The sequence below is a fragment of the Bos indicus genome, chromosome 17 (assembly GCF_029378745.1).
Source record: "Bos indicus isolate NIAB-ARS_2022 breed Sahiwal x Tharparkar chromosome 17, NIAB-ARS_B.indTharparkar_mat_pri_1.0, whole genome shotgun sequence".
Taxonomy (NCBI): domain Eukaryota; kingdom Metazoa; phylum Chordata; class Mammalia; order Artiodactyla; family Bovidae; genus Bos; species Bos indicus.
The window spans coordinates 72973994-73000869 of NC_091776.1; the positions used below are offsets into that span (position 1 = coordinate 72973994).

The window sequence follows — 26876 nt, forward strand, 5'->3', positions numbered from 1 at the left end:
CCCTCTCCAGACCAAGAAAGGCCTTCTAGGGGAGGCTTGAGGCAGCCCAGGCCACATGCTGGCTCAACCCAGGCAGGAGGCTAGGTTCCCCTCCGGCCATGGAGGGTTGGGTTGAGTCCACACCTAACATGGCTAGGGCTCTGTTTGCAGGCAGATGAAGGCTCAGACTCTGGGGCTGGTGGGTACAGTCAGGGCCAGCTTCCAGGAGGAGGTGGCCTCTGATCCGGGACTTGGAGCATCCGTAGGACTCATGGGGTGGAGACCGCTGGGAGCCAGACGCTGCACTGACTGCCTGGGTGCCCAGCACAGGCGGTGAGGACACAGCAGCTCCCGGAGATGCCGCTGCGGGGACGGCAGGTGCCAGGCGCCCCCTCACTTCCCGTAGTTCTCACCCGGGCGCACGTCCTATTTCTGGAGTGCAGCACTGGGTGCTCTGTGTGGTGGTGTTAATTGGGGTTGGTTTTCAGCCTGCGCCTCATGGGCAGGAGACTTGCAAACATCACTGGACCCAGTTCACCTGCGTGGGGAGAGCGGGTGGGGGCCGTCTTGCCCCTTGGGGGTGTCTGTCCCCAGCAGATCAGGTGGGTCCCCAGCCGGGCCCCCCAAACAGCCTGGACCTAGCAGTGGGCATGCGGGTGGGCAAAGCCACACCCCCGTCCCGGCCTGGGTGGTCACTCTGAGTCAGGCTTGTCCCAGGACGTGGCCTCGGGGCTGGTTTGTGCCCCTGCCGGCCTGGGGGTCCGGGGCTGGAGGGTCCAGGGCTGGAAGGCCATGTGTGTCCTGGTGACAGGAGAACCTTGGGCCCCCTCCCTGGCCCTGGCGGCAGGGCCTGTTTAGGGAAGAGTGGAGGGTGTGTGTGGATGGCGAGCAGGTGGACGGGTGTGTGAAGGGGCCCTCGGCCCTGCCCGGGGTGCCGACAGAGGGGAGACAGGACAGAGGCCCTGGGGTGGGAGGGACAGGAGTCAGGAACGGGGGTGGGTGAGAGCCTGGAGATGGCCAGCTGTGGCTGAAGCTGCTCCTGGGGGGCAGAGGGGCCCCTCAGGGGGCTCAGCCATGAAGTCCCCCTTTGTTTTCAGAGGCCCCGACAGTCCCGAGGCAGACCCCCCCCCCTGCACCAAGCTCCCGAGGCCTGGAGACTCCCCTGACTCGGCACAGTAACTGCGTCCTGGGAGCCCCTGGCACCCCTGCATCCACCCCACTGTTCGTCTCTGTTCCACCATTTTTCACAAATAATTGTGTGCACCATGTGGCCGCTGGCTCTCATCCTCAGACCCTCCCGGGGGGCTGGCCTTGATTCCCCTGCTCAGCCTTCGTCACCCCATGTGGTTCACATCACTGCTCCTCTGTCCCCGGTGAGCGCCCTTGCAGCCTGGGCCACGTCAGAGGGGAGGGTCCGCCTCCCCGTCCTCTCTGCCCGAGATGGATGCTCCGTTATGGCCCACAAATCTCTGCACAGCCCTTCGTGACGACAGATCAGAGCCTCCTGCCCCCTGAGTTATTAGTGGCGGCTTTAATTAGTGCTCCCCACAGAGCAGGGGCCAGGGCCCCAGGCCTCTCCTGGGGGTGCCACCAGGCTCACCCTGGGGGGCTTCCACAGGCCAGACCACACAGCTGGCCTCCCCTCACCCGTCCCAGGCAGCCGAGGGGGTGGACGCCTCAAGCCCAGTCGCACCCCTGCTGGCCCCCAGCTCTCAGCCTGGGAAACGCCAGCATGAAGGACCCCAGGCCTCCCACGGGGGCCGCAGGCTGGGTGTCTGTCTGCTTCCTGTTGCCCAGCCCCGGATGCCACTGGGACTCTCGGTGGGTGCTCCGGCTGTGGCCCCAGCAGCCCCACTGTGGCCTGCACAGCCCGGGAATCCAAACGCGAGCTCTGAAGGCACAGAAGACAGGCCTGTGGGGTTGGGGGTGTGTCCGCTGGGGGGACAGCTCACGGATGGTGTGGCCGGAATGGGCTGCCCACCCTGTTGGGGGCTGCAGCTGTCTCAGCGGCCCAGGAGTCCTTCTGGTGCTGGCTCGGCCTGGACCCCCCCTCATAGAGGTTCCATGAGTCTCTATAGAGACCCTACTGTGGGGGTTTACTCATTCCTCGTGACAGGAGGGAAACCGAGGGCCAGCAAGGTGTGCTGACCTGCCCTGGCCCAGGCCCCACGTCCGGACCTCCTGGACCCTTGGGTCTGGGCCCTGTGGGTGCCTTCCAGGACCTCCACGACCACCTGGGGAGGGATCAGCCTGGGGGGGATCCCAGAGGGCTTCTTGGAGGAGAGGTTAATGTCAGAATTGAGTGTTGATGTGAACAGAGGGTGCTGGGAGGAGGACCCCATGGCACTGTTGTCTGGGCACTGGGTGGACAGTAGTTGGGCATCTATACCCCCCAGGGTTCCAGCTTGGCCACGTGGGGAGGGCTGCATCTGGAATGCTGCTGTCCCCGACCCCCATGACAAGCACAGGCTGGACCAGGCATGCAGGGCTCCAGGGTAGCCTCAGGGCGGCGCATGGGGGCAGAGAGGCTCTGTGGGGGCCAAGGCAGGATCAGGTTACCATGCCTGTAGAGGGCAGCTGCCCTGAAGCCCCGGGGCCCAGCTTACCCGCCAATAAACGCTTCCTTCCCATAAACGTGCTCCTGACATGTTTTTGGTCTCTGTGGACGTTGGTCCACCATCAGCTGCTGAACGTTCTGCTGCTTCTATTATTTCAGAACTAATTCAAGGATTATCCTAATGTTTCTTCCAATTTCTGTGCGGAGCCCCGGGCACCAGATGGGGGTGGGTGCTTCGCGTGTGGGGACCTGGGCCAGCCCTGCAGGTTGGTGGCAGCGCGGGGCGGTCGCGGGGCCCCTTGGCCCCCAGAGGCCCACAGGCAGGCCACCCTGTCCTTCCCAGGCTCCGGGCTCATGGCCGGCAGAGAAGTGATCCCCGGGAGCAGCCCAGCCTGAACCCAGCACCCGAGAGGGCTGCTCATCTCCCACCGACCCTGCCAGCCCAGGCCCCGGGAGTTGCCCTGCCCTGACCACTGTGGGTGGGGACGGGAAGTGCTGTGAGCCATGAGGAACCCGTGCGCCGTTGCCCTGTGGCTGGCCTGCCATCCTTGGACGAGGGCCAGGAGCGCCCTGGCAAACCAGCAGCCAGGCTGGGGCGGTGGACACTCGGTGCTCTTCTCGTGGCCTGAATCAGCTCCCTACCTGGCTCCCAGTGTCCAGTGGGCCTGACCCCCAGGGACCCAGTGATGGGTGGGGGTCCGGGCTGGGTGGGACACGCAGGAGCTGAGCCTGCTGCCCTGGGCCCAGTGCCAGCTGGTGATGTCATTGCTTCCTGGGCTGTAAATATCACCCAAACTCACAACTCCCAAATTGTCCTCCAGCCCGGGCCCCTCTCCTGAGCTCAGCCTGCACAGCCCACGCGACACCCCCGCCCAGATGTCTCCTAGGCCTTGACAACGGGGGCTGCTCCTCCGGGCACCCCCACCTCGGGCATAGGCTGCTCAGCACCAGGACCGGGAGCCCTGCCCACTGCTGCCTTCTGCTGGGTCCGGCTCAAACATGCCCATCCTCTTGGGCCCCATCTGACCTGGGCCTGGCCAGGCCGGTGTGCCCACCCACGAGTCTCCACTGTGCTCGCAGCGGCCAGATGGGCTTTTTCGGGAAATCAGAACGGGAACAAAGTCCGTGAGACCACACCCCCGCCCCCAGTCCACCTGCTTCACCCTCAGAGGCCTGGCTAGCCCTGTCCCGTATCCCTGCTTGCTGTGGCCTGGGTTTCTCTGTCCTGGGGGCTGGGAGGAACCCCCACCTGAGGGCCAGCTGGTGGGAACAGACACAGTCAGCCTTAGGAATGCCCCAAGGGCAGACAGGTGCCTCTCACTGAGAAGCAGTGTCCACCCCATCCCAGGAGGTGTGCAAGGCGAGGAGCTCAGGTGTGCCTCCAGGCTCTGTGCAAATGGGCGTCTGCAGTTTCCTGGCCACCAGGAAGGTGGTGGGAAGACCCAGCCGTGGAGGGGAAGGGGCCGGACCTGAGAGACAGAGAGACCCCCTCCCCACAGCAGTCCGATTCTGCTCTGGGCCGGGGCAGGGGTGGGGGTCTGAGCCCCCACCAGGGGCGCGGAGGGGCTAGGTTGGGGAGCGGGGGCTGAGCACACCAGGTCCGCTGCCCCTCCCCTGCGCTCTGGAGCCCCAGCCGCGCCCACGGCCAGCCAGCTGGCTCCACGGCAACGCTCGCACCCCCCACCCCCCTACCCCAGCGGAATGTGTGTTCCTCCCTCCTCAGCTCCCCAGGCCCTGCCCCCGGGGGAGGGTGGGGGGCCCACATGGCTTCTCTAGTTCGAGTCCTTACGCCCAGGTTTTGGGAAAACGTGTGTGTTGATATTTTTGCCCGTGCTGCGTGTGAGCACACGTGCGCGTGCATATGTGTGCACACGTGTGGTCCCTGCCCGGCCTGTGCATGCACGTGTGTGCAGAATGGTGTGGGCGTGTGGAGCGCAGGCCCGGCTCCGGCTCTGCTGTCAGCCACCAGGCCCAGGGTTGAGGGTGGCACACAGTCCCTGCAGGGCCTCTCACTGCCCAGGGCTCCATCAGGGCCACCCGAGCCTACCTGCAGGATCCTCTGGGACCCCCCAACCCACACGGGAGCTAGTGGGGGCAGCCAAAGTGGTGCTGGGAGGCCGGGACCGCTAGGGACTCCATGCAACCGCAGAGCAGATGGCCCCACAAAGGCAGGCTTGTCTTGCTGGGCATGGTCTGCGCTGTAGACACTGCTGTCAGGGCAGTCAGGAGGGAGGGGGCCAAGGCACACGGGGGTCGGCCTTAAGGCCAGCAGGGCTGGGAGGGGCGGCGGCCAGAGTGTTCCAGGTCCCTGCTGGCACAAGTGCTGGGCTGAAAGGGGTCTTGCTGCCCACCCAGGCCGCAGCACCCGCAGCAGGCCCTCCACCTTCCTGGGCCTCCGGGTGCCATGAAGGGGGTGGGGCGGCACTTCCCAGCTCACCCCCCTCCCCTGGCTCACAGCAACCCCCAGCCTGAGAGCCCACAGCTTACGAAAAGAGCTCTTTATTCCACATCGTCCAATGTTTTTACACAAGTAAAATAAAATGCATATCTCTATATACTGCGTTCCGGGCGGGAGGCGGCGTTCTGGAACAAACGCCCCGCCGTGCCCTGTAAACATGACGGGTGGAGATGGGGAGGGCAGGCGGGTGGACGGTGGGCGACGCCGCCAGGGAGGGCGGCCGGCCGGCTGGCTGGTGGCGGGAGGGGACCCCGTATGTACACACACCCAACTGCTGAGTGAGGCCTTGCGCTCGGGGGCCAGTCAACAGCGCCCGAGCACCGTCCACAGCACCGGCGCCAGAGCCAGGGGGATGAGGCTGCAGGCGAGGCCGGATGGGGTGCCTGAGCCCTCCACTGCGCCGCTCCCGCCGCCCCCACTGCCCGCCTGGCCCAGACGGCACTGGCTGCGTGTGCGGTTCTTGCGGGAACAACCCGGCCGCCTTCGTGGGCCCGTGGTGGGGGAGCCCGGGGGCTGGGAACCCTCAGGCTGCACCGCCGTCAGGGGGGGCTCGGCCGAGCCCGGCAGGGTCCCGAAGGGCGAGTCGTTGATGTGCCGGGGGCCAGAGCGGTTGCCTGGTGCGCTGTCTCCAGGCGGGACTCGTCCCTTGAGAGCGTTGCCGGCCGAGGCGGGCCTCCCGGCCTCCAGCACTGAGGCCTTGTCCACGGCGTCCGGCTGGCAGCACTTGGGCAGCCCCAGAGGCTCCTCGTGGACAGGCCCACCGGTCCAGATGGGAGGGGCCGGCAGTGTGGCCACGGCGCAACCCTCCAGGTCGGTGGCGGCCAAGCGCTTGAGGTCACGGCCGGCCAGGCGCGCGGGCAGGCTGCAGGGCAGCTCTGACGAGGAGCCACGGAACTGCTGCAGCCAGGCCCAGAGTGGGCGCGCCCGGCAGTCGCACACCCAGGGGTTGTCGTTGAGCCGCAGGTACTGCAGGGACCTCAGGGGCGCCAGGGCCTCCGCGGACAACGCGGAGAGGTTGTTGGCAAACAGGTAAAGCGTCATGAGGCGGCCGAGGTCCCGGAAGGCGTGCGGGTGCACGCGTGCCACGCGGTTCTGGTGGAGCAGAAGGCGGTCGAGGCTGTGCAGGCCGCGGAAGGCGCGCTCGGGCACGCTGGGGATGCGGTTGCCGTGCAGGAAGAGGTGCGTGAGGTTGCCCAGGTCGCTGAAGGCGTCGTCAGGAAGCGCCTGCAGCCCGTTGTCCTGCAGGTAGAGGTACTGCAGGGCGGCCAGGCCGCGGAACAGGCCGGGGCCCAGCTCCCGCAGGCCGCAGCGGTCCAGGTGCAGCGTGTGTAGGCGGCCCAGGCCTCGGAACGTGGCGGGGTCCACGGCCCGCAGCTGCGCGTTGTCGCTGAGGTCCAGCTGCTCCAGGAGCGCCAGGCCGGAGAAGGCGGCCGCGTCGATGTGGGCCAGCGCATTCGAGTGCAGCCACAGGATGGTGAGGTTGCGGCAGGCGCGGAAGCTGGCGGCGGGCACGTACGCAATGCGGTTGCCGTGCAGGAAGACTCGCTGGCTGGCGGCCGGGATGTCGGCGGGCACAGCCTGCAGACCCTGCTGCGGGCAGCTGGTGGTCACCTTGGGTTCGCTGTAGCACACGCAGGCGCCTGGGCAGGGCGCCGCCACCCTCCACGCCTGCAGCCACAGCACCCAGGCCAGCAGCTGGCTTCCTGCGGGCAGAGGGGAGGGCGGTGAGGTGGGTGGGTCGGGGCCCGCGTTTGCAGGAGGGATTCCGCCCCTGTGAGTGGGCGGGGCCGGCGAGGGGGGGGCTGTGCGGAAGGGGCTGTTGTCCCTGTGAGTGGGCGGGGCCTTGTTGGGTCGGGGCTTGCAGGAGGGGCTCCGCCCCCGTGGAGGGTGGGGCCATCGGGGGCGGGGCTTGCAGGAGGGGCTCCGCCCCGAGACCTCTAGTGCGGGGATCCTTGCCCCACCCGCCATGAGGAAGCTGCTGCACCCCCAAACCCGCCAGGGGTCTTAAGCTCCGCGGGAAATCTTGACTGCCGCCTGGGACTCAAATACACGAGCTGCCACGCCGCAGCCACCACTCGGGGTCCAAGGGAAGGCCTCCTGGAATGGACACTCACACCTGCAGACGCCAGAGCGCCGGTTGGCCTGTGCGCAGTCCCAGCGCCAGCAGCTCACAGGCCAGGCGGGGAGAGAAGCCCCTGGCAAACACTGGCGCACCAGGTGGGCCCCACTCACCCCGCGAGCCCAGGGCTACTGCTCACGTCCAGGCCTGTCTTCTGACAGCTTCTGCAGCAGCACCACCCACCCCAAGAAGGTCCTCACGGGCTGCAGGAAGGGTGGGGCTGTGACCCAGAGCCCCTGGAGCCAAGGCCTGCCTGGATTCTGAGGGGGCCTCACCACCTAGGGAGCTGGGAGCTGCAGCCCCTCGGCCCTCAGCTGGGGTCTGGTCCCACAGCCGGACTCATCTGCTCCACCAGCCCCTGGATCAGGAGCCCCGAGGGCAGAGGCAGGGGGCAGGCAGGTCCAGGACTGGGGTGCTGCAGCCCCGGCTGAGAGCCCCTCCAGGCAGATGTGCTTCCTGGTGAACCTCCGGCCGCCTCCTCCCCTCCGCCTCATCTTCTGCTCCATCTCCTACCCAGGCGAGGAGCTTACTCCAGTCCAGCTGCCCCCAACCCTCCCGCCCAGACACTCTCTCAGGGGTTCCACCCCAGCCAGGGGGGTGCAGCTCCCCTTTTCCTTCCCCCATCGCGGGGCCTCACCCAAGACCTGGAGAGGGTGGGAGAGCGCTCCTGGGTGCTTTCCCCAGGCTGGGCTCACTGGCAGGGTCACATGCCCAGCACTGGGCTCCCTGCCTGTCACCCCACTGTTGGAGCCTCTTCTTTGAATGCAGAGGTTCTTTCTGCCTCGGGAGTGAGTCTATCAAAATGTGAATCCCCCTGGGAGGGTTACGGCTTATCAGCTAACACTTGAGTTATCAGCTAACACCTTCGTTGACAGCTAACACCTGCATTGACAGCTAACACCTTCCTTGGCAGCTAGCTAAGAGCAGGATTCTGCAGACCCGAGGCCAGCAAAGTGCTGGGGTTGGAGCCGGGAGGGAGAAAGGAGAGGACCACGGGCCAGCTTCCCCAACCCAGGACTGTGACCTTGGGCTTCCGCCCCCTCCTGGGTCCTCTCTGCCTGGGCAGGTGCCGACGCTTGCCCCAAGCCCAGAGGCCCAGCAGGCTGGGTGTATCCACTGGGGCTGGGCCGTTTGTTGGCTGCTGGGGACACGGAAGCCCCAGGCCCACCCCCTGCAAGCCCTGGATACCCCTCCCTGGGCTGGCAGCACACAGGAGGTGACCGGGTAGCATCTCAGCTGGCATCCCTTCCCTACTGTCTCCTTCCAGGCCTCCTTTGGGAGGTAGGGCCCGGTGAAGCCAGCTCCGTGGCCTCCTACTGCTGTTAACCGCAGAATGTGCCTGTGCTATAAAAATGGTACTTCCTGTTCCTGAAACCTTGTGGCAGGGGACTCTCTGGGGTGGGGGCCGGGCGGGGGGCAGGTCCTCATCAGGCCAAACTCTGGACCTCACCACCACGGCTGGGCCACGCCATCGTGACCAACCCGCCGCATGCCTGCCGACTGAGCTTTGTTACCCTCGCCCCCTGACCCGGGGCTCCCATGCCAGCAGCCACGGTCTGTGAAGTTGTCTGGGTTGAGGTCGGCTCACCACCAGAACCAGCCGTCCCCGTGCGGGGCCTCCAGAGGACCATAGGCCATGGGCCACGTGTCTGGGCCCTGCCAGGAGGCAGGCATCAGGCACACAGACATGGTTCCCCTCTCGCCCAGCCGGTGGCTTTTTGGAAACCAACTTCTGAGGGTCAGTCCCTCTGCATGGGCCCTGCTGTCAGCACAGCGGCCGGCGGTGGGCCCGCTCCTTGCCTCAGCCTGCGGTAATTGGCTCCGGCCTGGCCCCCTTGGGGCCTGCCCGCTGGTCTCCATGGCAACCCCTCTGCTGAGCAAGCAGAGGGGGCATCTCTTTATGAGATAATCAAGCCCAACTTTGGGTTATGTGTTCATAATCACGGCGGGCGCCCTGGAACGCGGGAGCCCCCACCAGGTAGCGGGAGGCTGCCCCTGGCCACGCCCCAGGGCCTGGACCCCACCACTCACCTAATCCCTCCCACCTTAGAAGGTGTCCCCACCCCCCCGTCCCTCAGCCGTACCCAGACTGTCTCCCAGCCCATCCCCTTGTCCCGCAACCCCCTCCGCCGCCCGCTCCTTGCTGGCTTCCACGGTCCTGGCCTCTCAGGCCTCCGGGTCTGCCCCCATCAGATGCCCTCAGGCTGCGCCCTGCTCACCTGCCTCTCCTTTCTTCCCCCTCAATCCCCCCCAGGCTCCGGCTGGCCGCCCACTGCCCCGGCCCCACTGGGCCCCCATGGGAGCTGACCTCCCGCACACAAGGTGAGAAAACTGCCCAGCGCGTGGACCTCATTCACAGAGACCACAGCACGGCACGCCGGGCCCCCTCAGGGCTCTGTAAGCCTCACGACCCGGGTCCCTGCCAGGCCAGCAGGCCCCTGCAAGCCCCACGACCCGTGTCCCAGCCAGGCCAGCAGGCCCCCTCAGACCCTGCAAGCCTCACGACCCGGGTCCCTGCCAGGCCAAGGTCCCCTCAGGCCCTGCAAGCCTCATGACCTGGGTCCCAGCCACGCCCCCTCAGGGCCCCTGCAAGCCTCACAACCCAGGTCCCAGCCAGGCCAAGGTCCCCTCAGGCCCTGCACCTCACGACCCAGGTCCCAGCCAGGCCAGCAGGCCCCCTCAGGGCCTGCACCTCAGGACCCGGGTCCCTGCCAGGCCAGCAGGGCCCCTCAGGGCCTGCACCTCACGACCTGGGTCCCAGCCAGGCCAGCAGGCCCCCTCAGGGCCTGCACCTCACGACCCGGGTCCCTGCCAGGCCAGCAGGGCCCCTCAGGGCCTGCACCTCATGACCCGCGTCCCAGCCAGGTGACCTCAGGCACCCTGCAAGCTTCACGACCCGGGTCTCTGCCAGGCCAAGGTCCCCTCAGGCCCTGCAAGCCTCACGACCCGGGTCCCTACCAGGCCAGCAGGCCCCCTCAGGCCCTGCACCTCACGACCTGGGTCCCATGCCAGGTCAGCAGGCCCCCTCAGCTTCCCCCAGAGCCAAGCCCTCCTGTCCCGGGGCCTCTGCACAGAATGGCCAGGGTCTCCTCCGGTACTCTCCCCGTAGAGGGGCACCTCCAGCTTAGGCCAGGTCTGCTCTGGAGCCGTGGTTCAGGGCTGCACTCGGGGGAGGACCAGCTCCTCGGGCCTTGAGGGCAGGGGCTTGGGGACCAGATACTGTTCAGGGTCTCTCTTCCTGACTGGCTGACAAGGCTGGGAGGTGTCAGGCCTGGCGTGGCCTCCAAGGCCATCTGCACCAAAGAGATGGAGGAGGGCTGCCAGCCTTGAGGCCCAGAGCCTCCCTGCGGCAAGGGGGTGGCTGTGACACCCACTCTGCGGGCTGTCACGAGGGCCCACCAGCTGGTACAGAAAGGCCTGAGACGGAGTCGCAGTCGCACGAGAACCCGTTTTCTTTTTGGTGTGTGAGCCCACCTTCAGATTAGGAAGCTGAGGCAGTGAGAGGCTAAGCTGTGACCTGCTGCCACTCAGAGCAGGTCCTGGGGGAACATGGGCAAAACAAGGAGCCACAGAACAGCCAGGAGGGGCAGGAGGCACCAGCAGTCCCAGCCCAAAGGGCAGCCAGTGTGGCCACGGCCAGAGCGGGGCCCAGGCTTGGAGGTGTGGGTAGCTGGCCTCGGGTCCCGGAGCCTGGGGTCGGTGGTCTGTGGCGGGCTCGGGCAGCATCTGCCCAGGACCCTCTCGAGCACCAAGAACGTCCCATGGAGGGTCACATCGCCAACTGCGGTACAAGGCAGAACAGGAGGCCACAGCCAGCTTAACCAGGCCAGAAATAGCTCGGGTGGGGGTGGTGTCCACGCGCCGCAGAGGGTCACGGCTCCCCAGTGCGGCTGCGCCCGCGCCCCATCCCTGCCGGCCCCACCCGCGATGGGCTCACCGCCCGCCCCCGACGTCCATCTGTCCCCCTCGGTCATCGCTGTTTCTCATCCTCACCGCCCACCTTCCGTCCGGCCGGCAGGCACAGACACGCTGAGTGCGGCACACGTGGCTGGGCCGTTTTGGGCCCCTTGCCCGGCTTGGGGGTGGGTGGCGGGGGGTATGGGCTGGCCCGATCCCTAGCGGGCAAGGTGACCCCCTGTGGCAGGAGGGTGAGGGACATGGGGTTGAGCAGTAGGGGAGACAGGCCTGCTGTGGGCAGAGCCCGTGACAGGCAGACCAGGGCTGAGCGGGCCCAGCGGTCTCTGGGGGACTAGCGTGTCGCCCGTTTTACAGGCGAGGGGGTGCGGTTTTGGGGTGGTGGGTGGGGCACCCGCTCACAGCCCAGGAACTAGCAGGCATCCCAGTCTCGGGGGTCCGGGCACTGAAAGGCCTGCCTGAGCCGCGGAGAGCCAAAGCTCCTACCGCCGCCTCAGCCAGCAGCCCTGCCTCAAGCCCCTGGGAGGCAGTTACACAGAGGGTAACAGGGCAGGGGGGCCTGGCCGCACAGAAGTGGGAGGCCTGGGTGCAGAGCGCACCCACCCATGTGCTCTGAGGGTGGCACGGTCGTGGCCCTGCTGGGACTCTGTGGTCCAGGCGCACACTGGACCCCACCACACGGCGTCTGGGGGCCACGGAGCCCAGCTGGCCGCAGGCAGACATCGAGGGAGACGTGCTGGAGCCCGCTGCAAAGTGAGGACCCAAGAGTACCCTCTGACAGGTGGGACACAGGGTGTGTGGGCTGCAGGCCTCGGAGCCAAGGCTGGGCCGCCAGCATGCAGGGCTTGGGACCCCGCCCTGTCCAGGCACATGTTCTTCCACAGCGCCCACCTCCCCGGGGCCCCACTGGGTGGGCTGGGGGTGGGGGTGGCACTGATGACACCACACCGGAAGCCTGGTCCAGCCCCAGGACCACTGGTACAGACCACGCCCGACTCCCAGCAGGGACTCAGCAGGCACTTCCTCCTCCGACCTTGCACACCATCAGGCCCGCAGCATACACCGGCTGCCTAATTACCTGGGGATCTCTGTCCGCACGGCCCGGCTCGTCAGGGTCCTGTGCTAATGCAATGCAGTGGCCACTGTCGGCTCGCGTCCCCAGAGGATGCTAATGAGAAAGTGGCTGCTGGCCGACATGCCCCTGCCCCGGGGGGGCTCAGAGATGGGGCGTGCCCCATGCCAGGGCCTGGGCCCTGCTGCCACACAGCTACCACCAGGCCCACCAGCCTGCCTCGATGCCATCCACTGCCCCCTCCTGTCCTGGACCAAATGCCGAGCCTGGCAGGGCCAACAGGGCTGGCTCCCGCCCTCCCCCGTCCTCCTGGGACCTTGCCTCTGCGGTCAGCTCGAAGCTGACTGTTCCCGCGAGGCCCTGTTGGCTGCCTCCGGCAAGGCCACTGCAGTGGGGGAGCCCACGCCCCGGGGCCCACACTTCGGGCGTGCACTGTGGGCACGCGCGCACACACACACACCGTCTCTGGACGTGTGCTGCTGGAGCCTGGGTGACCCGGGCTTAGAGGTGAGCTTGCTGGACGGCCCCAGGGCTGCTGTGACGAGGCGACACCGGCAGACGTGGGAGTCCCAGGGCTGGGCCGAGGGGTCGGCCGGCCTTTGTGGTGGAAGCTGATGGGCCATCACCTCAGTGGCTCCCGAGCCCTCGGCCCTTTTCGGCATCGGTGATGAGGCCAGCGGCAGCCTCTGCAGAGCGGGACTTACTTGGCTCTGAGAAGACAACGGCCGGGCTCTGGAGGCCCTGGACCGCTCACCCTGGGGATCAGCCTGTCCTGGCTCTTGACTGCTGCGGTCACCACTGACCGGAGGGGCAGTTGTACTGGGAGCCTGCTCCTGCTGTCTCAGGAGGGTCAAGTCCTCCCAAACGCTCCTGACTGGGGTGGTTTGCACTCCGAGATGGGCTTACCCCGGGAGGGGTGCTTGGGGGCTTTGAAACTGAGCAGCAGAGCTTGGGTGGGGCAGCAACCAACAAGGGAGACGGTGGGGAGAAGCAGCAAGGCCCACGGAACACCCCGGCTAGAGGCAAACGGGGGGCCCGGACCCTCAGCCCGAGACGCTGCCACCGGCCGAGGCCACCGCCTCTGGGTGGCCGTGTGTCCATGAGAGGCTCCGGGGAGGCCTGCTGGCAAGGAGGCCCTGCACGCGACGGTGTCTCCCCTTTCCTGACCAAGGTGCCCCACTTTTATTATTCGTCCTTAAATGGGAAGAGCTGTCAGCCACGGCCTGGATCCTGACGTTGGGGGAAGTGCGTCAAACCCAGCTCTCTGTCCCCGCCTCCCACCAAGTGGATGGCGTGGTGCTGGTGGGCCAGTGAGCGCCCCGCTCCCGTGTGACCCGGCCCCAAGCCCCGGAGGAGGAGAGACCCCCCCACCCTCCGCCCCAGCGCAGGGCAGACGCGAGGCAGCCCCGAGCACTCCAGCATCAGGGCCTTAGGTCATGCAAGGCCTTCGTGGCCAAGCTCGGCTCCCAGGGAGGCACTGTCCACCCTGGCACCCCCGCTTCCCATGCGTCCAGCGCCAGGGGCCTCCTGGGAACACCCAAGGCACCGACACCCTCACTCCTGGGGGCTGAGCTACATGCCCCCAGTGCAGCGAGGAGATGACCATCAACCCCACGCCTCAGATGTGGGCACAGAGCCTGATGGAGGGGCAGCGACCACGGGGAGCCAGCAGGACGCTCACTGCAGGGGCTCACCAGGTGCCTGGGCACAGCGTACAATACCGCCGCCTGCCACACCAGGTGACCAGGGCAGGCCCTGAGCCCCAAGGGACCCAGAGAGCTGGGCGGAGAAGCAGCCCCTGCGGCGGGTGAGCTGCTGAGCCCCCTGCCCAGTGCAGGCTCTGGGTTCCCTGACCCCCTGAGCGCTGCCACCTCAGCCCAGGAGTCCCACTCCATGGGCTGCCTGAGGTGGACCCCAAGGTCCGGCGGCCCTGGTCTCCGCTGTGGCCTCTGGGACATGCAGAGTGGCTCCTGCCTGATCACCCACACCCACCAGTCGATGGGCCCCTCTCTCAACAGAGCACCCCACCAGCCTCCATGCCTCCCCGGTAAACATTACCAGAAAACCAGGTGTCTGGAAGAGGTGCCAATGCTGACAAAAGTGGAAATGATTCTAGAGGAAGCAGAAACTGTGCGGTGAGTAGATAAAAACTAGGGAAATCCAACCAGTGTCCTCACAGGGACAGGAGAGGATATAAAACAAGAACAGGCTGCTATGAAAAAGGAGCCGTCAGGAAACAAGAAGAGCCCTGGGAGCTAAAGATAGACCTGCTAAAGTTACCAAAAATCAATGGAAAGTCTGGAAAACAAGGTCAAGGAAGTCTTCCAGAAAGAACAACAACAAAGAAAAAAACAGAAGAGAAAAAGATGAGCACGGAGCCAACACCTGTCTTAGGAAGCTCCAGAAAGAAAAACAGAAGAGAAGAGGGGAAATTACCGAGAAATGATACTTGAGAACTTCCCGGAGCTGAAGACCCCCTTGGGCGAGTGCCTGGCACAACGCGGGACCTTCGTGGCACGGCCTCAGGCCTCAGGGTCAGGAGAGGAGCCGCGGCACGGCTGCAGACTCACTTAGGAGTGGGCACGCGGCTTAGACCTGCTGACGTTCGAGGGCTCAGAGACTGGTTCTTCACGGGGTCTTTTTTAGATAGTGGAACATGCTTCAGCTAAAATTGGACGTGAACCCAGAAAGAGAGAAACACGAACCCCAAGAAAGACTGGGTGGTGAAGGGCAGTCAGGGGCAGCTGTGAAGGGACGGCCGCGTGCCTGGCCCAGGAGGGGATGGCAGGTGAAGGCCTGGAGGGAGATACTCCCCCGACCCCGGGGAGAAACCAGACCGCCAGCAGAGTGCCTGCTGTGGAGCAGAGGAGGTCCCAGAGGGTGGCACCTGGGACGAGGGCAAAAGACAAAGTCAGCTGTAAACTCCAGGAAAAACCAAGGGCCATGCCAGAGCGAGGGGTTACCCTCTGTGGCCATGCGGTGATGAGCATCTGCGTGACCTGGGTTAGGAAACAGTGGTTATGAATTCAACTGGCAGCCTCGCTGGTGAGCGTGCTGTAGAAGGGGGCGGGGCGAGGTCGGAGCCATGGACACATGGGGGTAACCACCTGGAGGAATGGGGCACGCGGCGGCAGCAGGTGGGTTGGAGGAGGACCGCACACCAGAATCCCGGGACCAGCCTCCCAGGGCCCGGTGCAGGCTTTAACTTTGAGCAAGACGCGGCCGACCACGGTGTTATCTTTTTAAAAAGACTGCAGGCTTGGCAGTGAAACCTCAGAAACAGAGATAAATAAAAAGAAGAAAATAAAGTGTCTCTGCCAGAAGGTGAAGAGGAACGTGGGTTAGCAGCAGCATTTCCAAGGTGTGGGGCGGGGGAGAAACTGGGACTGATTCTCCCCAAGCCTCCGGCGCATGGCGGGCGGCTGGCTGCTCTTCAGCCGCTGCTCGGCCAAGGGTGGCCAAGGACGCCCCCGGTCTCCAGGGAGCACCGGGCGCTCGGCTCCGAGGCCTTGGAAATCCAGGCTCTCAGAGGGATCGCTTCCAGCATGAAGATCATCCGTGCGCAGGGCCCCTCAGAGTCCCCCGCCCCGGGTGCTCCCAGGTCACAGATCCGACTCCTGACACCAGACTGGGGACCCTCAGGAGCAGGGAAGCCAGGGGGAAAAACCCCCGGGGCATCGGGGTGGGGGTCCGCTGACTTTGGCAGAGCGCGGACAGGCCTCCCCTCTGCCTCTATGCGAGCCTCAGTCGTGTGCCTGCGTCCAAACACCCGGCGTGCGGAAGGGGTGGGTGACGTGAATAAGTAATTGCTCTTTTATTAACGAGTGATAAATTATTCCTATATGATTGTGTGATAACTTTGCCTTATTTGAAATCACTTTGGGATGGAGCTCGTTGGCGGCTTCTCACCAGCGAGGGTGGGGGCACAGGGCGCCGCTGCTCGTGGAAAGCAGGTCAGGGCACTTCGGCCGCTGTGCCAGGCACCCCGGGGCGGGGCGGGCAGGCTGGCCTGGTTTCCTGAGCACCTGCCCCTGGGCCCAGAAGTGCCTGAGGCTGAGGTCGGGCTGGGGAGCAGCCCCGGAAGGCCCCGAGCATTGCTGGGGACGCCCGCAGCTGGGCACCGGGGGCCACCCGCACGTCACACCGCTTGGCCCCGCTGAGGCCCTGCCTTTCGCCCACCTGGCTCCCGCCTGGGCCTCCGCGCTCTGCCCAGCCTGACACACACGTTTGCCTTTTCCCCCAGATTTTTCCTGATTTATTTCACGTCCTCTCTCCTTGCTCAGCCCGGGGACTCCGGCAACCTCGGCTTCTCAGACCTGGGTTTGTGGTCTGTGAACGGGGGTGTGGAGGCTGTGAACCTGACAGACCCCCACGGGTGGGGGCCCGTCACCCTCCCTCCACGGTCACCTCGACGGTCTCCTTGCTTGTTTTTGCCCCACCCCCCACCCTGGGCCACAGGCACGAACAGGGTGAGTCAGATGTGTTCTCCGTCGGTCCATCTGGGCTCACATGCTCACAATGGACGGGGTGGCTCCCTGGGAGGAGGAGCAGGGGAGGCTGTCCCGACAGCGGGAGCCCCTCAAGGGCCCTGCCCGGTGGTCTACTCTCTGCAGACTCGTCCCCTCAGCCGAAGAGCGCATGCAGCCAGACCTGGCAACGTGGGGACAGTGATCCCTGCTCCGTGTCCGAGCTGTCCTTCTGGCAGGAAATGGGCCGCAGGGGTCGGACGGGGAGCCTTCCTGATTCCCAGCGCCTGCCACGGCCTGGTGCTGAAGGGAGGGCTCCGGAGAGGCGCCGAACCCCCAGGCTGCTGCCCCCACCCCCGCCGCCCCGCTTGCCGCCCTGGGAGCAGGTGACGAGTGCGGTCCCGAGGGGCACCATCTGTCTTGGCTGTGACGGGCCCTCTCGGTGATGTCCGGGAGGGATGCAGCAGGAACGTCTCTATGGGGAGAGTTTTTCTTTTGCAGATTCTCGCACAGGAAGCCAGAAGCTTGTCACACCTGTCCCCGTGTCAGCCTCTGCCTGGCAGAAACTGGGGCTGAGGCTGGGAGATGATGTGCAGCCTAGACCTGGCCAGGGGCCCTGTGCCCACTGGCGGGAGCTTGGGGCTCGCCATCCCCACCCCCATGGCCCCGTCTGTCCAGCTCGAGCTCCCCTCACCCCTCCCTGCACCCTTCTTGGTTCCCATATTCATCTGACCCCCACCCCGACCCCGCCCTCCCGAGCCCCACATGGTGGACCGTCCCGGGGTCTCGGGGCTTCTGCTCGCACCAGGAGTCCCTGGTCCTGGGCCAGGATGGGGTCCCAGTATGGCTTCATTGGGGGCCTGATGGGGCCCAGGCCTCAGGCTCCTCACCAGCCTGCCAGCACCCACACCAGCTCCTCTGGGGACCCTCGTGGACTTTCAGGCGTCTCCCTGGGACCCGAGGGCCTGATTATGTCACAGGAATCTCAAGGTCCCCGTGGCCCTGCATGGGACACCTGCTGGGGATGCAGCTGGAAGCCAGCCTCTCTCAGGGACCTGTCAGGGGTCCCCCTGCCCCTTGTGTCGTGTTAAGCATGGGGCACAGCTCACCCCGCCAGCAGGGCTGAGAAGGGTGCTCCCCAAGTCTGGCCTCAGCTGCTAAGCCAAACCGACCGTCCCGAGGGGAGGCTGCCACGTGGCGGGCGGGCAGGTGGGTGGGGGCCCGGACGGGGCGCATGGGTAGGGGAACCCACACTCCAGTCTGAGCGCCACCCGATGTCCTCGGGGCAGGGCAGGACGTGGGGGTCTCAGGCAGCACCATCACAGCCTCTATTCCCATAGCATGGCCCAGCACAGGGCAGGGGGGGTCCCAGCTGAGCAGAAAGGGCCCCCAGGAGCTGGGACAGTCAAGCCCGCAGTGGGGCCCCGGGCAGCAGTCTCCACTGACTCCCTTCGAAACCTCCTGAGTGGCAGGGAGGCCCAGAGGGTGAGGGGCCTGCTGGGGCATGGTTGGCTTGGGGCCAAAGCCCAGGCTCTCCACGCAGGCCCCCCGCGTCCTTGTGGAGAGCACTGCTCACAGGTGGGCACCCTCTGCAGACCTGCACCCTGGGGACCACCTTGGGCACCCGGCCCGTGCTCAACAGCCACTGGCCCCAAAGACCACTGGCGCCCGGGGCCCTGGGCACTGACTCAGGGCAGTCCTGAGGCCACCCCACCGTTCCTGCACCCACCCCAGCCTGCGCCCCGGCGCCAGCCCCGGGCTGAACTTGGAGACGTGGACGGTGGGGAAGCAGGTGTGTGAGTGCCAGATGCTGGGATCTGGGAGCCGGAGCAGAAGAGACTTTTCCGAACAAGACCCCCAGTGCAGGCCTCGTTGAGGGGGGGCGGACACAGGAGAGTTCGGGACAGGAGGAGCCTGGCTGGCAGCATTTTAGGACAGCGTCTCAGAGCCTGAAAGGAAGATGAGATGGTGGCGAGCATATGTGGGCGTCTGTGGCCATGGGCCCAGGAGTGGGCCGGTCCACAGCAGACCCCTGGAGGAGGAGGGGCGGGGAGGGGTCCAGCTTGACATTGGACTTGCCCTTGGGGAAGGGTAGCGGGAGGTGGCCAGGACGCTAGGCCTCGGGCCCGGATGCAGGGGTGGAGGGATGTGTGGTACAGGGCAATGACCACCAGACAGACTGAAGCTGGGGAGCCTGAGACCCCCAGAGAGGCACGTGGAGGGAAATGGGTATAGAGCTGCCAGGGGTGGCAGCCCAGGGGCCTGAGACTCCCCTCATTTGCACACGCCTGGCACACAGCCCGCAGGCAGCAGACATTTGTTAACCAACCCCTGGGAGCTAAGGCCCAGATGGCACTCCGTGGCAGGCCAGGCTGAGGCCTCAGAGCTGGCCCTGCCCGGCTGGCCCAGAGGCCAGCAGGCCCAGGGGCTGTGGACTGCCCACTAGCCTCGACCCCGCCCCGCCGTGCAAGTCCTCTCTGTGTGTGCTGAGCACCTACTCTCTGCCTGGAGCAGCCACAGGACGCCATGAGCCAGCCCCCCACCCCCACGGGCCCCGCACACACACCCAGCAAGCACCCCACACACGTCCAACTCAGGGCATTTTCCCACCCATGAAGGCACCGGGCCGGGAGTTGGCCACTGTGGGTCATGGACGAGGCCTCTGGTGACCGGGAGAGGGTGGTGCTGCCCAAGGTCACACAGCAGGCCGGCCCTGCCCGGGCTGATCCAACGGCTGCCAGACTTCAGGCTGAGGAGAATTCTGGCAGGTCCCCGAGCCCGTCCCATCTGGGCTCTGGCAGGAGGTAAATAAAGGCACTGTCTCAGCAAGGTCGCAAAGGTTGGGACAGACCAGGGACACCATGCTGGGCCCAAGCAGTTGAGGGGCAATCTCAGAGGGCTCCCTGGAGGAGGTGAGGGGCCCAGGGCCCTGCCATGGCCTGAGCCCCTCAGTGCCCCACCCCCTTCCTCCATGGGCCCCTCACCCATCAGCTTCAGCCTCAGCCTGACATTTCCCGTGACATTTGCTGCAAAGAAATAGAGCCATAAACCCAAAGGTTAAATTTGCACATTGCCTTGCTGCCAGGAGAGCAAGGTCCCTCCGCCTACCAGGTGCATGGCTTCAGGGCTTGTGTGGGACAGCCCACCCTCCCCGGGGCCCTGGGTGGGGGCCCCAAGGTCCCCCTCCCAGCCCTTCCATTGGATCTCAGCCACCAGTTCCCAAAGCAGGTTCCTGGGCACCACAGGCCCTGAGCATGCTACACAGGGTGCCCGTCAGAGGGGCTCTGCCCATCCAATGCCCTGCAATAAAGAAGCTCCATCGGCACCTCCTATCCAGCCAATCCCAAACCAGCTCGACCACGAAACGCTCGTCCAGTCCCCCCAACACTCCATGGAACCAAGGTCCCCTGGAGCCTGCTCTGTGATGGTGTTGGGCCAAGGAGCACCCTCCTCTGTCGCGCCCCCCCCGCCCCGGGGTGCCAGGCGGCTGCCTGAACAAAGCTGAGTCAGCTTGGGACACCCCGCTTCCTGTCCTGGGCTCCCCGTGTCAGCATGGGCCCAGCTCCACGTGCCAGGGCCCTGCCGGGGCAGGCCACGTGCCGGGTGTAAGCGTGGCTGCCCGACTCCTTCAGCTCCACCTCTGGGTTAGCGTGGGCAGGGGGCAAGGCCATGGCCAGGGCCCCCATGGCCCACTGTCCACCCCAGGCCTGCTAGGAGACGGCAGTCAGGACTGTGGAGGGCCGGGGTGGGGGCTGTCAGAAGGCGGCAGAGGAGAGGCCGGCCCAGGGCGCCGGAGGCACCAGGGCTGGACCTGGGTGCCGCCAGCAGGCCCAGGCGGGGTGTGAGAGGCCCTCGGAGCCGGGCTCTGGGCAGGTGGGCGGGGCTGGGCCAGGCCCCGCCTCCTATGGGGCACCCGGCCACGCCCCCGGCTCCTGTGTGGTGTTTGCACCCCGTCTCATGTCCTGCTGCTCAAGCGGCCGTGTTGAGAGGCCAGGGCCGCTTAGGACACGACTGAAGGCAGGTCCTTGGAAAGGGCTTCCACCCTCACCCGCACACCCGGACACACAGGAGCGGGTCCCATCGTGCGCAGAGTTTAAGATACAGCGACCAAGGAAGAAACTGTGGCAGAGGACGCCCGGCCAGGCCCACAGGCTCTAGCGATGGCGGAGATGCAGGCTGTGGGTGCTGCCCGCCCTTGGGCCCGGGCGGATGCTTCCAGCTCCGTGGTCACCTGTCCTTCAAAAGCATTCGGTCCTAGCAGCTCAAGACAGGCAAGGTCCACAGCCCTCAGCTGCTGGGTTCAGAGGGGGTCTGACAGGCCAGGAGAGCCAGGGAGTCAGTGAGGGAGTGAGTGAAGGGCCACCCAGGAGCAAAGGTGGGATCTGGGGACTGGCCGCTGGGAAGGGAGGAGCGGGTGGACTTGAGGGTTGGAGTTCAGGGCACATTGACCGTGCAGAGCCAAGAGCAGTCAGGAAGGCCAGGACGGGGCCCAGGGGCGGGGGAGGCACTCACATCTACCCCCCACTCCCAGCGACACCCCTATTCTCCCCTCGGGCTCCTGACCCCCTGTGCACGCACAGACTGAGGCTCTGTGAGGACTTTCTGGCTACAGGCCCAGGACAGCAGGAAACACGGCCCCCCGGGGGGCTCCCCTCTGCCTCCTGGAGCCCCAGCATGTCTCCCACAGACCCCCCCGCAAGACCTCCTGCTGGTTGAGACTCCCAGCCCAGGCTCGCCTGCCCCACCTTTCCTCCACGACCACAGGGAGAGCCGGCCCTGACCGCGGCCCCTGGCTGGCACTGCTTGTCACGTCAGGAAGCCAAGGCTCGGGGTTCAGCAGCCTGGCGTGGGGGACACACGTGGCCATGCCCCCTCCCGCAACGCCCTCTCTCCCTTCTGCCCCCACCTGCCCCTCCCTTCTCCAGCTCCCCAGGGGCTTCCATGGGCCTTTGTTCCCCATCTTAGTGGGGAGCGTCCTGCCGGCAGTGCAGGGTTCCAGGAGGACTTCCCTGTGTGGGACTGCAGACCAGCGCGGGGTGCTGGTGTTCTCAGTCGGCTGCAGGCAGAAGCACTGGAGCCAGCACTCTGTGGGGGCCTCACCCTGTACGTGTCCCTAGCTACTCCCAAGGGAGGCCTGATCACTGACCCATGTCCCCAGTGAGGTGAACTGCACACCCAAGGTCACACCACGGCCGGTGGCGGAGCTGGGACCACATCCGGGCCCTGATTCTCCTGCCATTCCACACCCAGGAATTGGGGTCTGTGAGGAGCCTCCTGCCTCACGTGGGCACTGGTTCCTCTCTCACCTCCTTTGGAGCAGGAGCGGGGAGGGTACCCACTTTACAGATGGGAAGACTGAGGCTGAGAAAGGGAGCAGCCAGCCCCCATTGCCTGCCCCATCATGGGACCCACCCCAAAGCCTATAGGGATGAGCTGCTTGTCCTCATTCTACAAAGACTGGCCCTGTTGGAGGGGGCCAGGTGGTGGGCCCCACCTCTCTGAGCCCTGCGCTGGGGTCCTGCTCAGCATGGTGAGAGCGGGTAACCTACACCCTTACCTCAGTCCTCCACCCTAGCAGCTGAGGCAGGCGACCCACCACAGAACCCCTCACCCAGAGGATTCTCGCCGTGGAGACCACCAGCCCACCGGGGACAGAGCCTTCGTGAGGTCACCCTGGGTCAGCTGTGGGGTGGGCACATGCCTACCCTGAACTGGACCAAGTGGCAGACTCCAGGGCGTGCCAGGGGCTGGCCTGTGTGTCACGGCACTGAAGCACTGACCTCGAGGTGTGAAGTGGGCCTTCCCCACCCAGGTAGGTCCCAGCCCCCATCAGCCAGCTCTGCCTCAGCCTGAGGGGAGCAGGGCAATCAGACACCTCTTTGGCCTCAAGCCCAGGGCTGGGCACTGAACTAGCTCCAAGCACCCGGTTCCCGGGGCTCTGCTACAGATCTGGGTGGGGGGAAGCCAGCCATGGCCTGCCTGGGCACACAGGGCACCTGCACTAGGAGTGGAAGAGACACACGCCGCTGTGCTCGCAGGAGCACGCGGTCATGAGAACAGAGACACACGTGCAGACGCATATCGAGTTCAGGCCACACAGGCTCCGGGGCTGGGAACGGAGGATCCCTGGACACCGGGTGGCTCCTCCAGCCCGATTCCCCCACCCTGAGTTCCCGCTGCCTGGCCTCCCCGCCAGGACACGTGCTCCTGTGCGCCCAGCGTGAGCCCACTGAGGCGACCACAGCGCCCGTGCTATGTGCACGCATGGCCGTGGGCGTGCGGGCGGGGGTGGATGTGCACCACAGCGTGTGCGCGCGTGCACGCGGGGCAGCCTGGCACGCGTGTGCACATGCGTGTGCAAGTGTGCAGCCTTGTGGACATGAGCACGTGCAGAGAAACGTGTGCAGCCTGCGGCACCACGGACATGAAGGGGGGGAGACCAGGGGCGCACCCTCCAGGCAACGCATGCCCCACCCGCCCCCAGCCCTTCACACCAGGTAGAGGGGAAGGGTCCCGCGGGAGCCGCCAGGGAGGGGGCGCTCGAGCCCCTCCACGTCCCCTGCCCCTCCGCGCAGCCCGCAGGGGCCCTCAGGTTGCGGATGGGGGGTGCGTGCCTGCACCTCTGCTCGCCCGACCCCTGGGGGGGGACAGCTCTGGGTCAGCCCCGCCCTCCGCGCCCTCTACTGTCGCCGACGCCCCCATCATCCCGCTGCGGTCTGACCCCAGAAAAACCAGAGGTCCTGAGCCGAGTCCGCGGGGTGCGAGGAGGGAGGCGGCTGGACACCCCCACCCCTGCTGGGTGCCCGCGTTTCTGCAGACCTGCTCGTTAACCCCTTCGCGGCCGGGCGCTCAGAAGCCGGACCCCACCCTTCCCGACAGCGGACCCCCACCTTGGCCCCGCCGCCGGCCCCGCCACCGCCGCCAACTTTCCCGGAAAGCGGCAACTTTTCCTGCCGCCGCGGGCTCCGCCCTCCCGGGGCCGGGCGGCACTGCGGTGACCCTCCGCAGCCCCCGGCAGCCCGGGCGCGCCCCGCAGCTCGGGGAGGGGCGCCCGGATTCCGCGCGCGGCCGGCCCGGGAGCGGCACTCACCTCTGGCGGACGCCCTCTTCATCGTAGGGGTCGGGCGGGGCGCGTCGGGAACCGAAAGTCGCTCCGGGGCCGGCGCCCGTCCGCCCGCGGCCGGGTCCGCATCCAGGCGCCGCCGCTCCGGCCCGGCCCCGGCCCGGCCGCGGGACGAGGCTGCGCGCTCCGCCCGGTCGGCTGGGCTGCGGGCGGCGGCGCGGAGGCGAGGGCGGCGGGCCGGGAGCCGATGAATGTTTTATGGGATCATGTGGTTTGACGCGCGAGCGCTCCGCCGGGTCCCCGCCGGCCGGGCCGGGCGGGGCGGGCCGGGGGCGGGCCGGGGCGGGGCCTGGCGGCGGGCGGGGCGCCCACCTGCGCGCTCCGGGCCGGGCCGGGCCGGGCCGGCGGGAGGGGCGTCGGCCGAGGACGCGGGCTGGGCGGCGGGGAGGCGCTCGGCCCGCCCGGTGCAGCGGCTCCGCGCGGCCCGGACAAAGGCGGCGCGTTTCTAAAGAGGCAGCGGCCCCTGCAGGCGGCCGCGGGGATGACGGTCCGGCCGAGCCGGCTGAGGGTGTGGGTCGAGGGCGTGGCGGCCCGGGCGTTTGGGGTTCCCCGAGCGGCCAGCTACCCCTCAGGGCTTTGTCCGCAGGCCGGGGAACGCGGGGTGCGTCTCGGCGCGGCCGACGCCCTTCCTCGCTTCAATAAACACCGGAGGCCAACCCCCTCCGCCAGCAGCCCTTTGCTGGGGGAGCCTTGCTCCATTTTTCAGTTGGAAAACAGGCTCGAAGCTTCGCCGACTTCCTAGGGCCCCACCTGTCTTTGTGACCCAGGGAGGGGACTCAGGCTCAGGCCTGCCCCTACCTCCACAGGTGTCCGCCCCCACCCCGCCCCGTCCCCTCCCGTGGATGTCGTCTCCCGCCCAGGAGCTCCTCTTCAGAGCCCACTTGCTTGGTGCCCCCCACCCCTACACAGAGTCAGGCCCGACTCTAGGGCCAGAGAACCCAGTGATGCACCCTCACACTCTGGGGACACCTGCACAGCTGTCCCGCCTTCCTCTGCGTGGGGTGGGGAGGGGGGAGCTCTCCTGAGTCTTCAGCCAGCCCCTGGGTCAGCATCCCTGCAGGCTGCCTGGAGGCCACGTGGATGGGGATTGGCTGGCAGGGGGTCCCTGGGATCCTGTGCTCCGGGAGGCCTTGGGTCCTCCCTGTGGCTGCAGCATCCTGGCTGAGGGCTTGGGAATCCCCCTGGGAACCCAGCCAATGTCCCCCAGAGGCTGAGGGGCTGATGACTGGGAGGCCTGGCACGTTCTGCCTTCTCATCAGACCTGCCTCCCTCCTGACCGCAGAGGTGGCTTGGGCGAGGTTGGCAGAGCATGGGGGAGCAAGGCCGGCTGGCCTTCCAAGGGCAGGTGGGGCCTCTCTGAGTCCAGTGTTCCCGTCTGCACACAGAGTCACAGGCAGCCTCACAGGCTGGACACCACTGCTGGTGCCTGAAGCCCTCCAGCTGCTGCATGTGGCACCAACCTTTGCCCGCTGCGCCCCGGTCACCCTTGTCCCAGGCTTGGCTTACTGGGTCATTGTGGAGCACACTCGATTCCCAGACACGTGGGAGGTAAGTGGGAGTCAGGACCCCTAGCCTTGGTGTTCTTGGGCCCGCCCCCAGCCACCACGCACAGCCGCCTCCCCAGTGGATGCTGGGTGCCACCGGTGATTCCTGCCACCGAGCGGAGGCGTGTCCCCCACCGTGCAGGCGGGGAGCCTGAGGTCGGGCTCACAGCGCTGGCAGGAGGCAGAGGCTTGTCCCTGGTGTCAGCCCTCCCACCACAGCCCCTGCACGTGGCCGCAGCACCCAGCTTCCAGACCAGGAAGAAGTTCTCCCCTCAGGCCCACCTGAGACCAGAGGACTGGCCCCGTCACTCTCAGTGGTTGTCATTCTGAGGTCAGGGTGAGTGTGGACCTGGACCCAGTGCTCCTGGGTGGCTGTAACTATCTAGGCCCCCAGGTGCGCCCACCACTGCTAAAGCCTGTAGATTCAAAGCCCTTCCTGGCAGCAGTGGGGGGCACCCGTTCTGGGGCCACACGTTTCACCCTCCAAGCTCGGATGTTCTGGCTCTTCTGGCCTGGGGCTTGGGCCTACCACGCACCCAAAGGTCTGTGTGGTGGGAGTGAGCTGAGGCCTGCAAGCCACTGTGGACTGTGGGAGAGGACACTGGGAGACTGTTTCTCCCAAGTCAGCACCACGGCCAGCGGCCTCCTCGTTGGCTGCGGAGCCTGGGAGATGACCCCTATGTGGGGGGGCCATGGGTGTTGGCTGGGGAAGGGGGAGATGGGTGTGGACCCACAGGGAGAGGGGTGCTGAGCAGGGCTGGGTGGCAGATCAGCCTGCCTCCAGCAGGAGGCTGCAGGGGGTGGGCGTGTGGTAAGGGTGTGGGTACACCCAGGAAAGCCTGGGGGACGTGCTGCAGCCTCTGGGGGTCAGTAACCGGGGCCAGAGCTGGAGACACTGTGGGAAGGGCCTGGTTGCACTCTGAGGACCAGCTGCTGGGCTGCCCAGTGGGGATGGAGAGATGACAGGCTGTGGTCCAGGCCACACCTATATGAGCTGCCCAGGCTTTCTGGACATGTGTCTCTGGGGCCAGGAGGCTGTGGACACCTTGCTCTCAGGGCTGCACAGCCTGCTCCCCCGCCTGGGCTGAGCTTCTGCCTGAGCTGACCCCGCAGCTGCCACATGCAGGGAATGGCCTCTGTCAGCTCTCCCGTTCCGCCCCTCTGGTGAGGCCACATTCCTGGCTGCCTCACCCTCACCCCATCCTGGGGACCAGCCCCCGAGATCAGCCTGTTGGGCAGGAGAGGCCCTGTGGGCTGTGTGACCTCGGCCCAGGCCCTGGCCTTGCTGAGCTCGGGGCAGCATGTGGACGAGGTGGACACTGATGCCTCCTGGCCTTCATCCCTGAGGGGGCATGCGAGAGTCTCCCTCAAGCCTCCAGGTCCTCTGGCACAATCCAGCCTGGACCAGGGGACACTTCCATCGTGGCTGGTACCGGGTGATGGGTTTGAACCTGCTCGGAAGCTCCCAGGGGCTGTGTTCCATCCTGCAGAGACAGGCCTGCGGTGGCTTTACTTGGTGGCTGGTGTGGGACTTGTGGGCATGTGGTCCCCTGACGGCTGTCTGGGGAGGGATGGGGGCACAGGGCATGGTTTCTGCTGCACGCACGTCAGGCCACCCTGGGTTACCCGAGGAAGGACCTGAT

At 66.5% G+C, this 26876-nt stretch overlaps 1 protein-coding gene across 1 annotated transcript; it reads right to left on the reverse strand.

Annotated features, from left to right (window-relative positions):
* Positions 1-5019: 5019 nt before the first annotated feature.
* On the reverse strand, positions 5020-23858 carry RTN4R (reticulon 4 receptor). Its single transcript, XM_070770090.1, has 2 exons — positions 23657-23858; positions 5020-6697 (listed from the first exon to the last, which is right to left on the reverse strand). Exons 1-2 carry the CDS (start codon positions 23676-23678, stop codon positions 5298-5300), a joined length of 1422 nt encoding a protein of 473 aa, XP_070626191.1. The 5' UTR covers positions 23679-23858; the 3' UTR covers positions 5020-5297.
* Positions 23859-26876: the final 3018 nt, after the last annotated feature.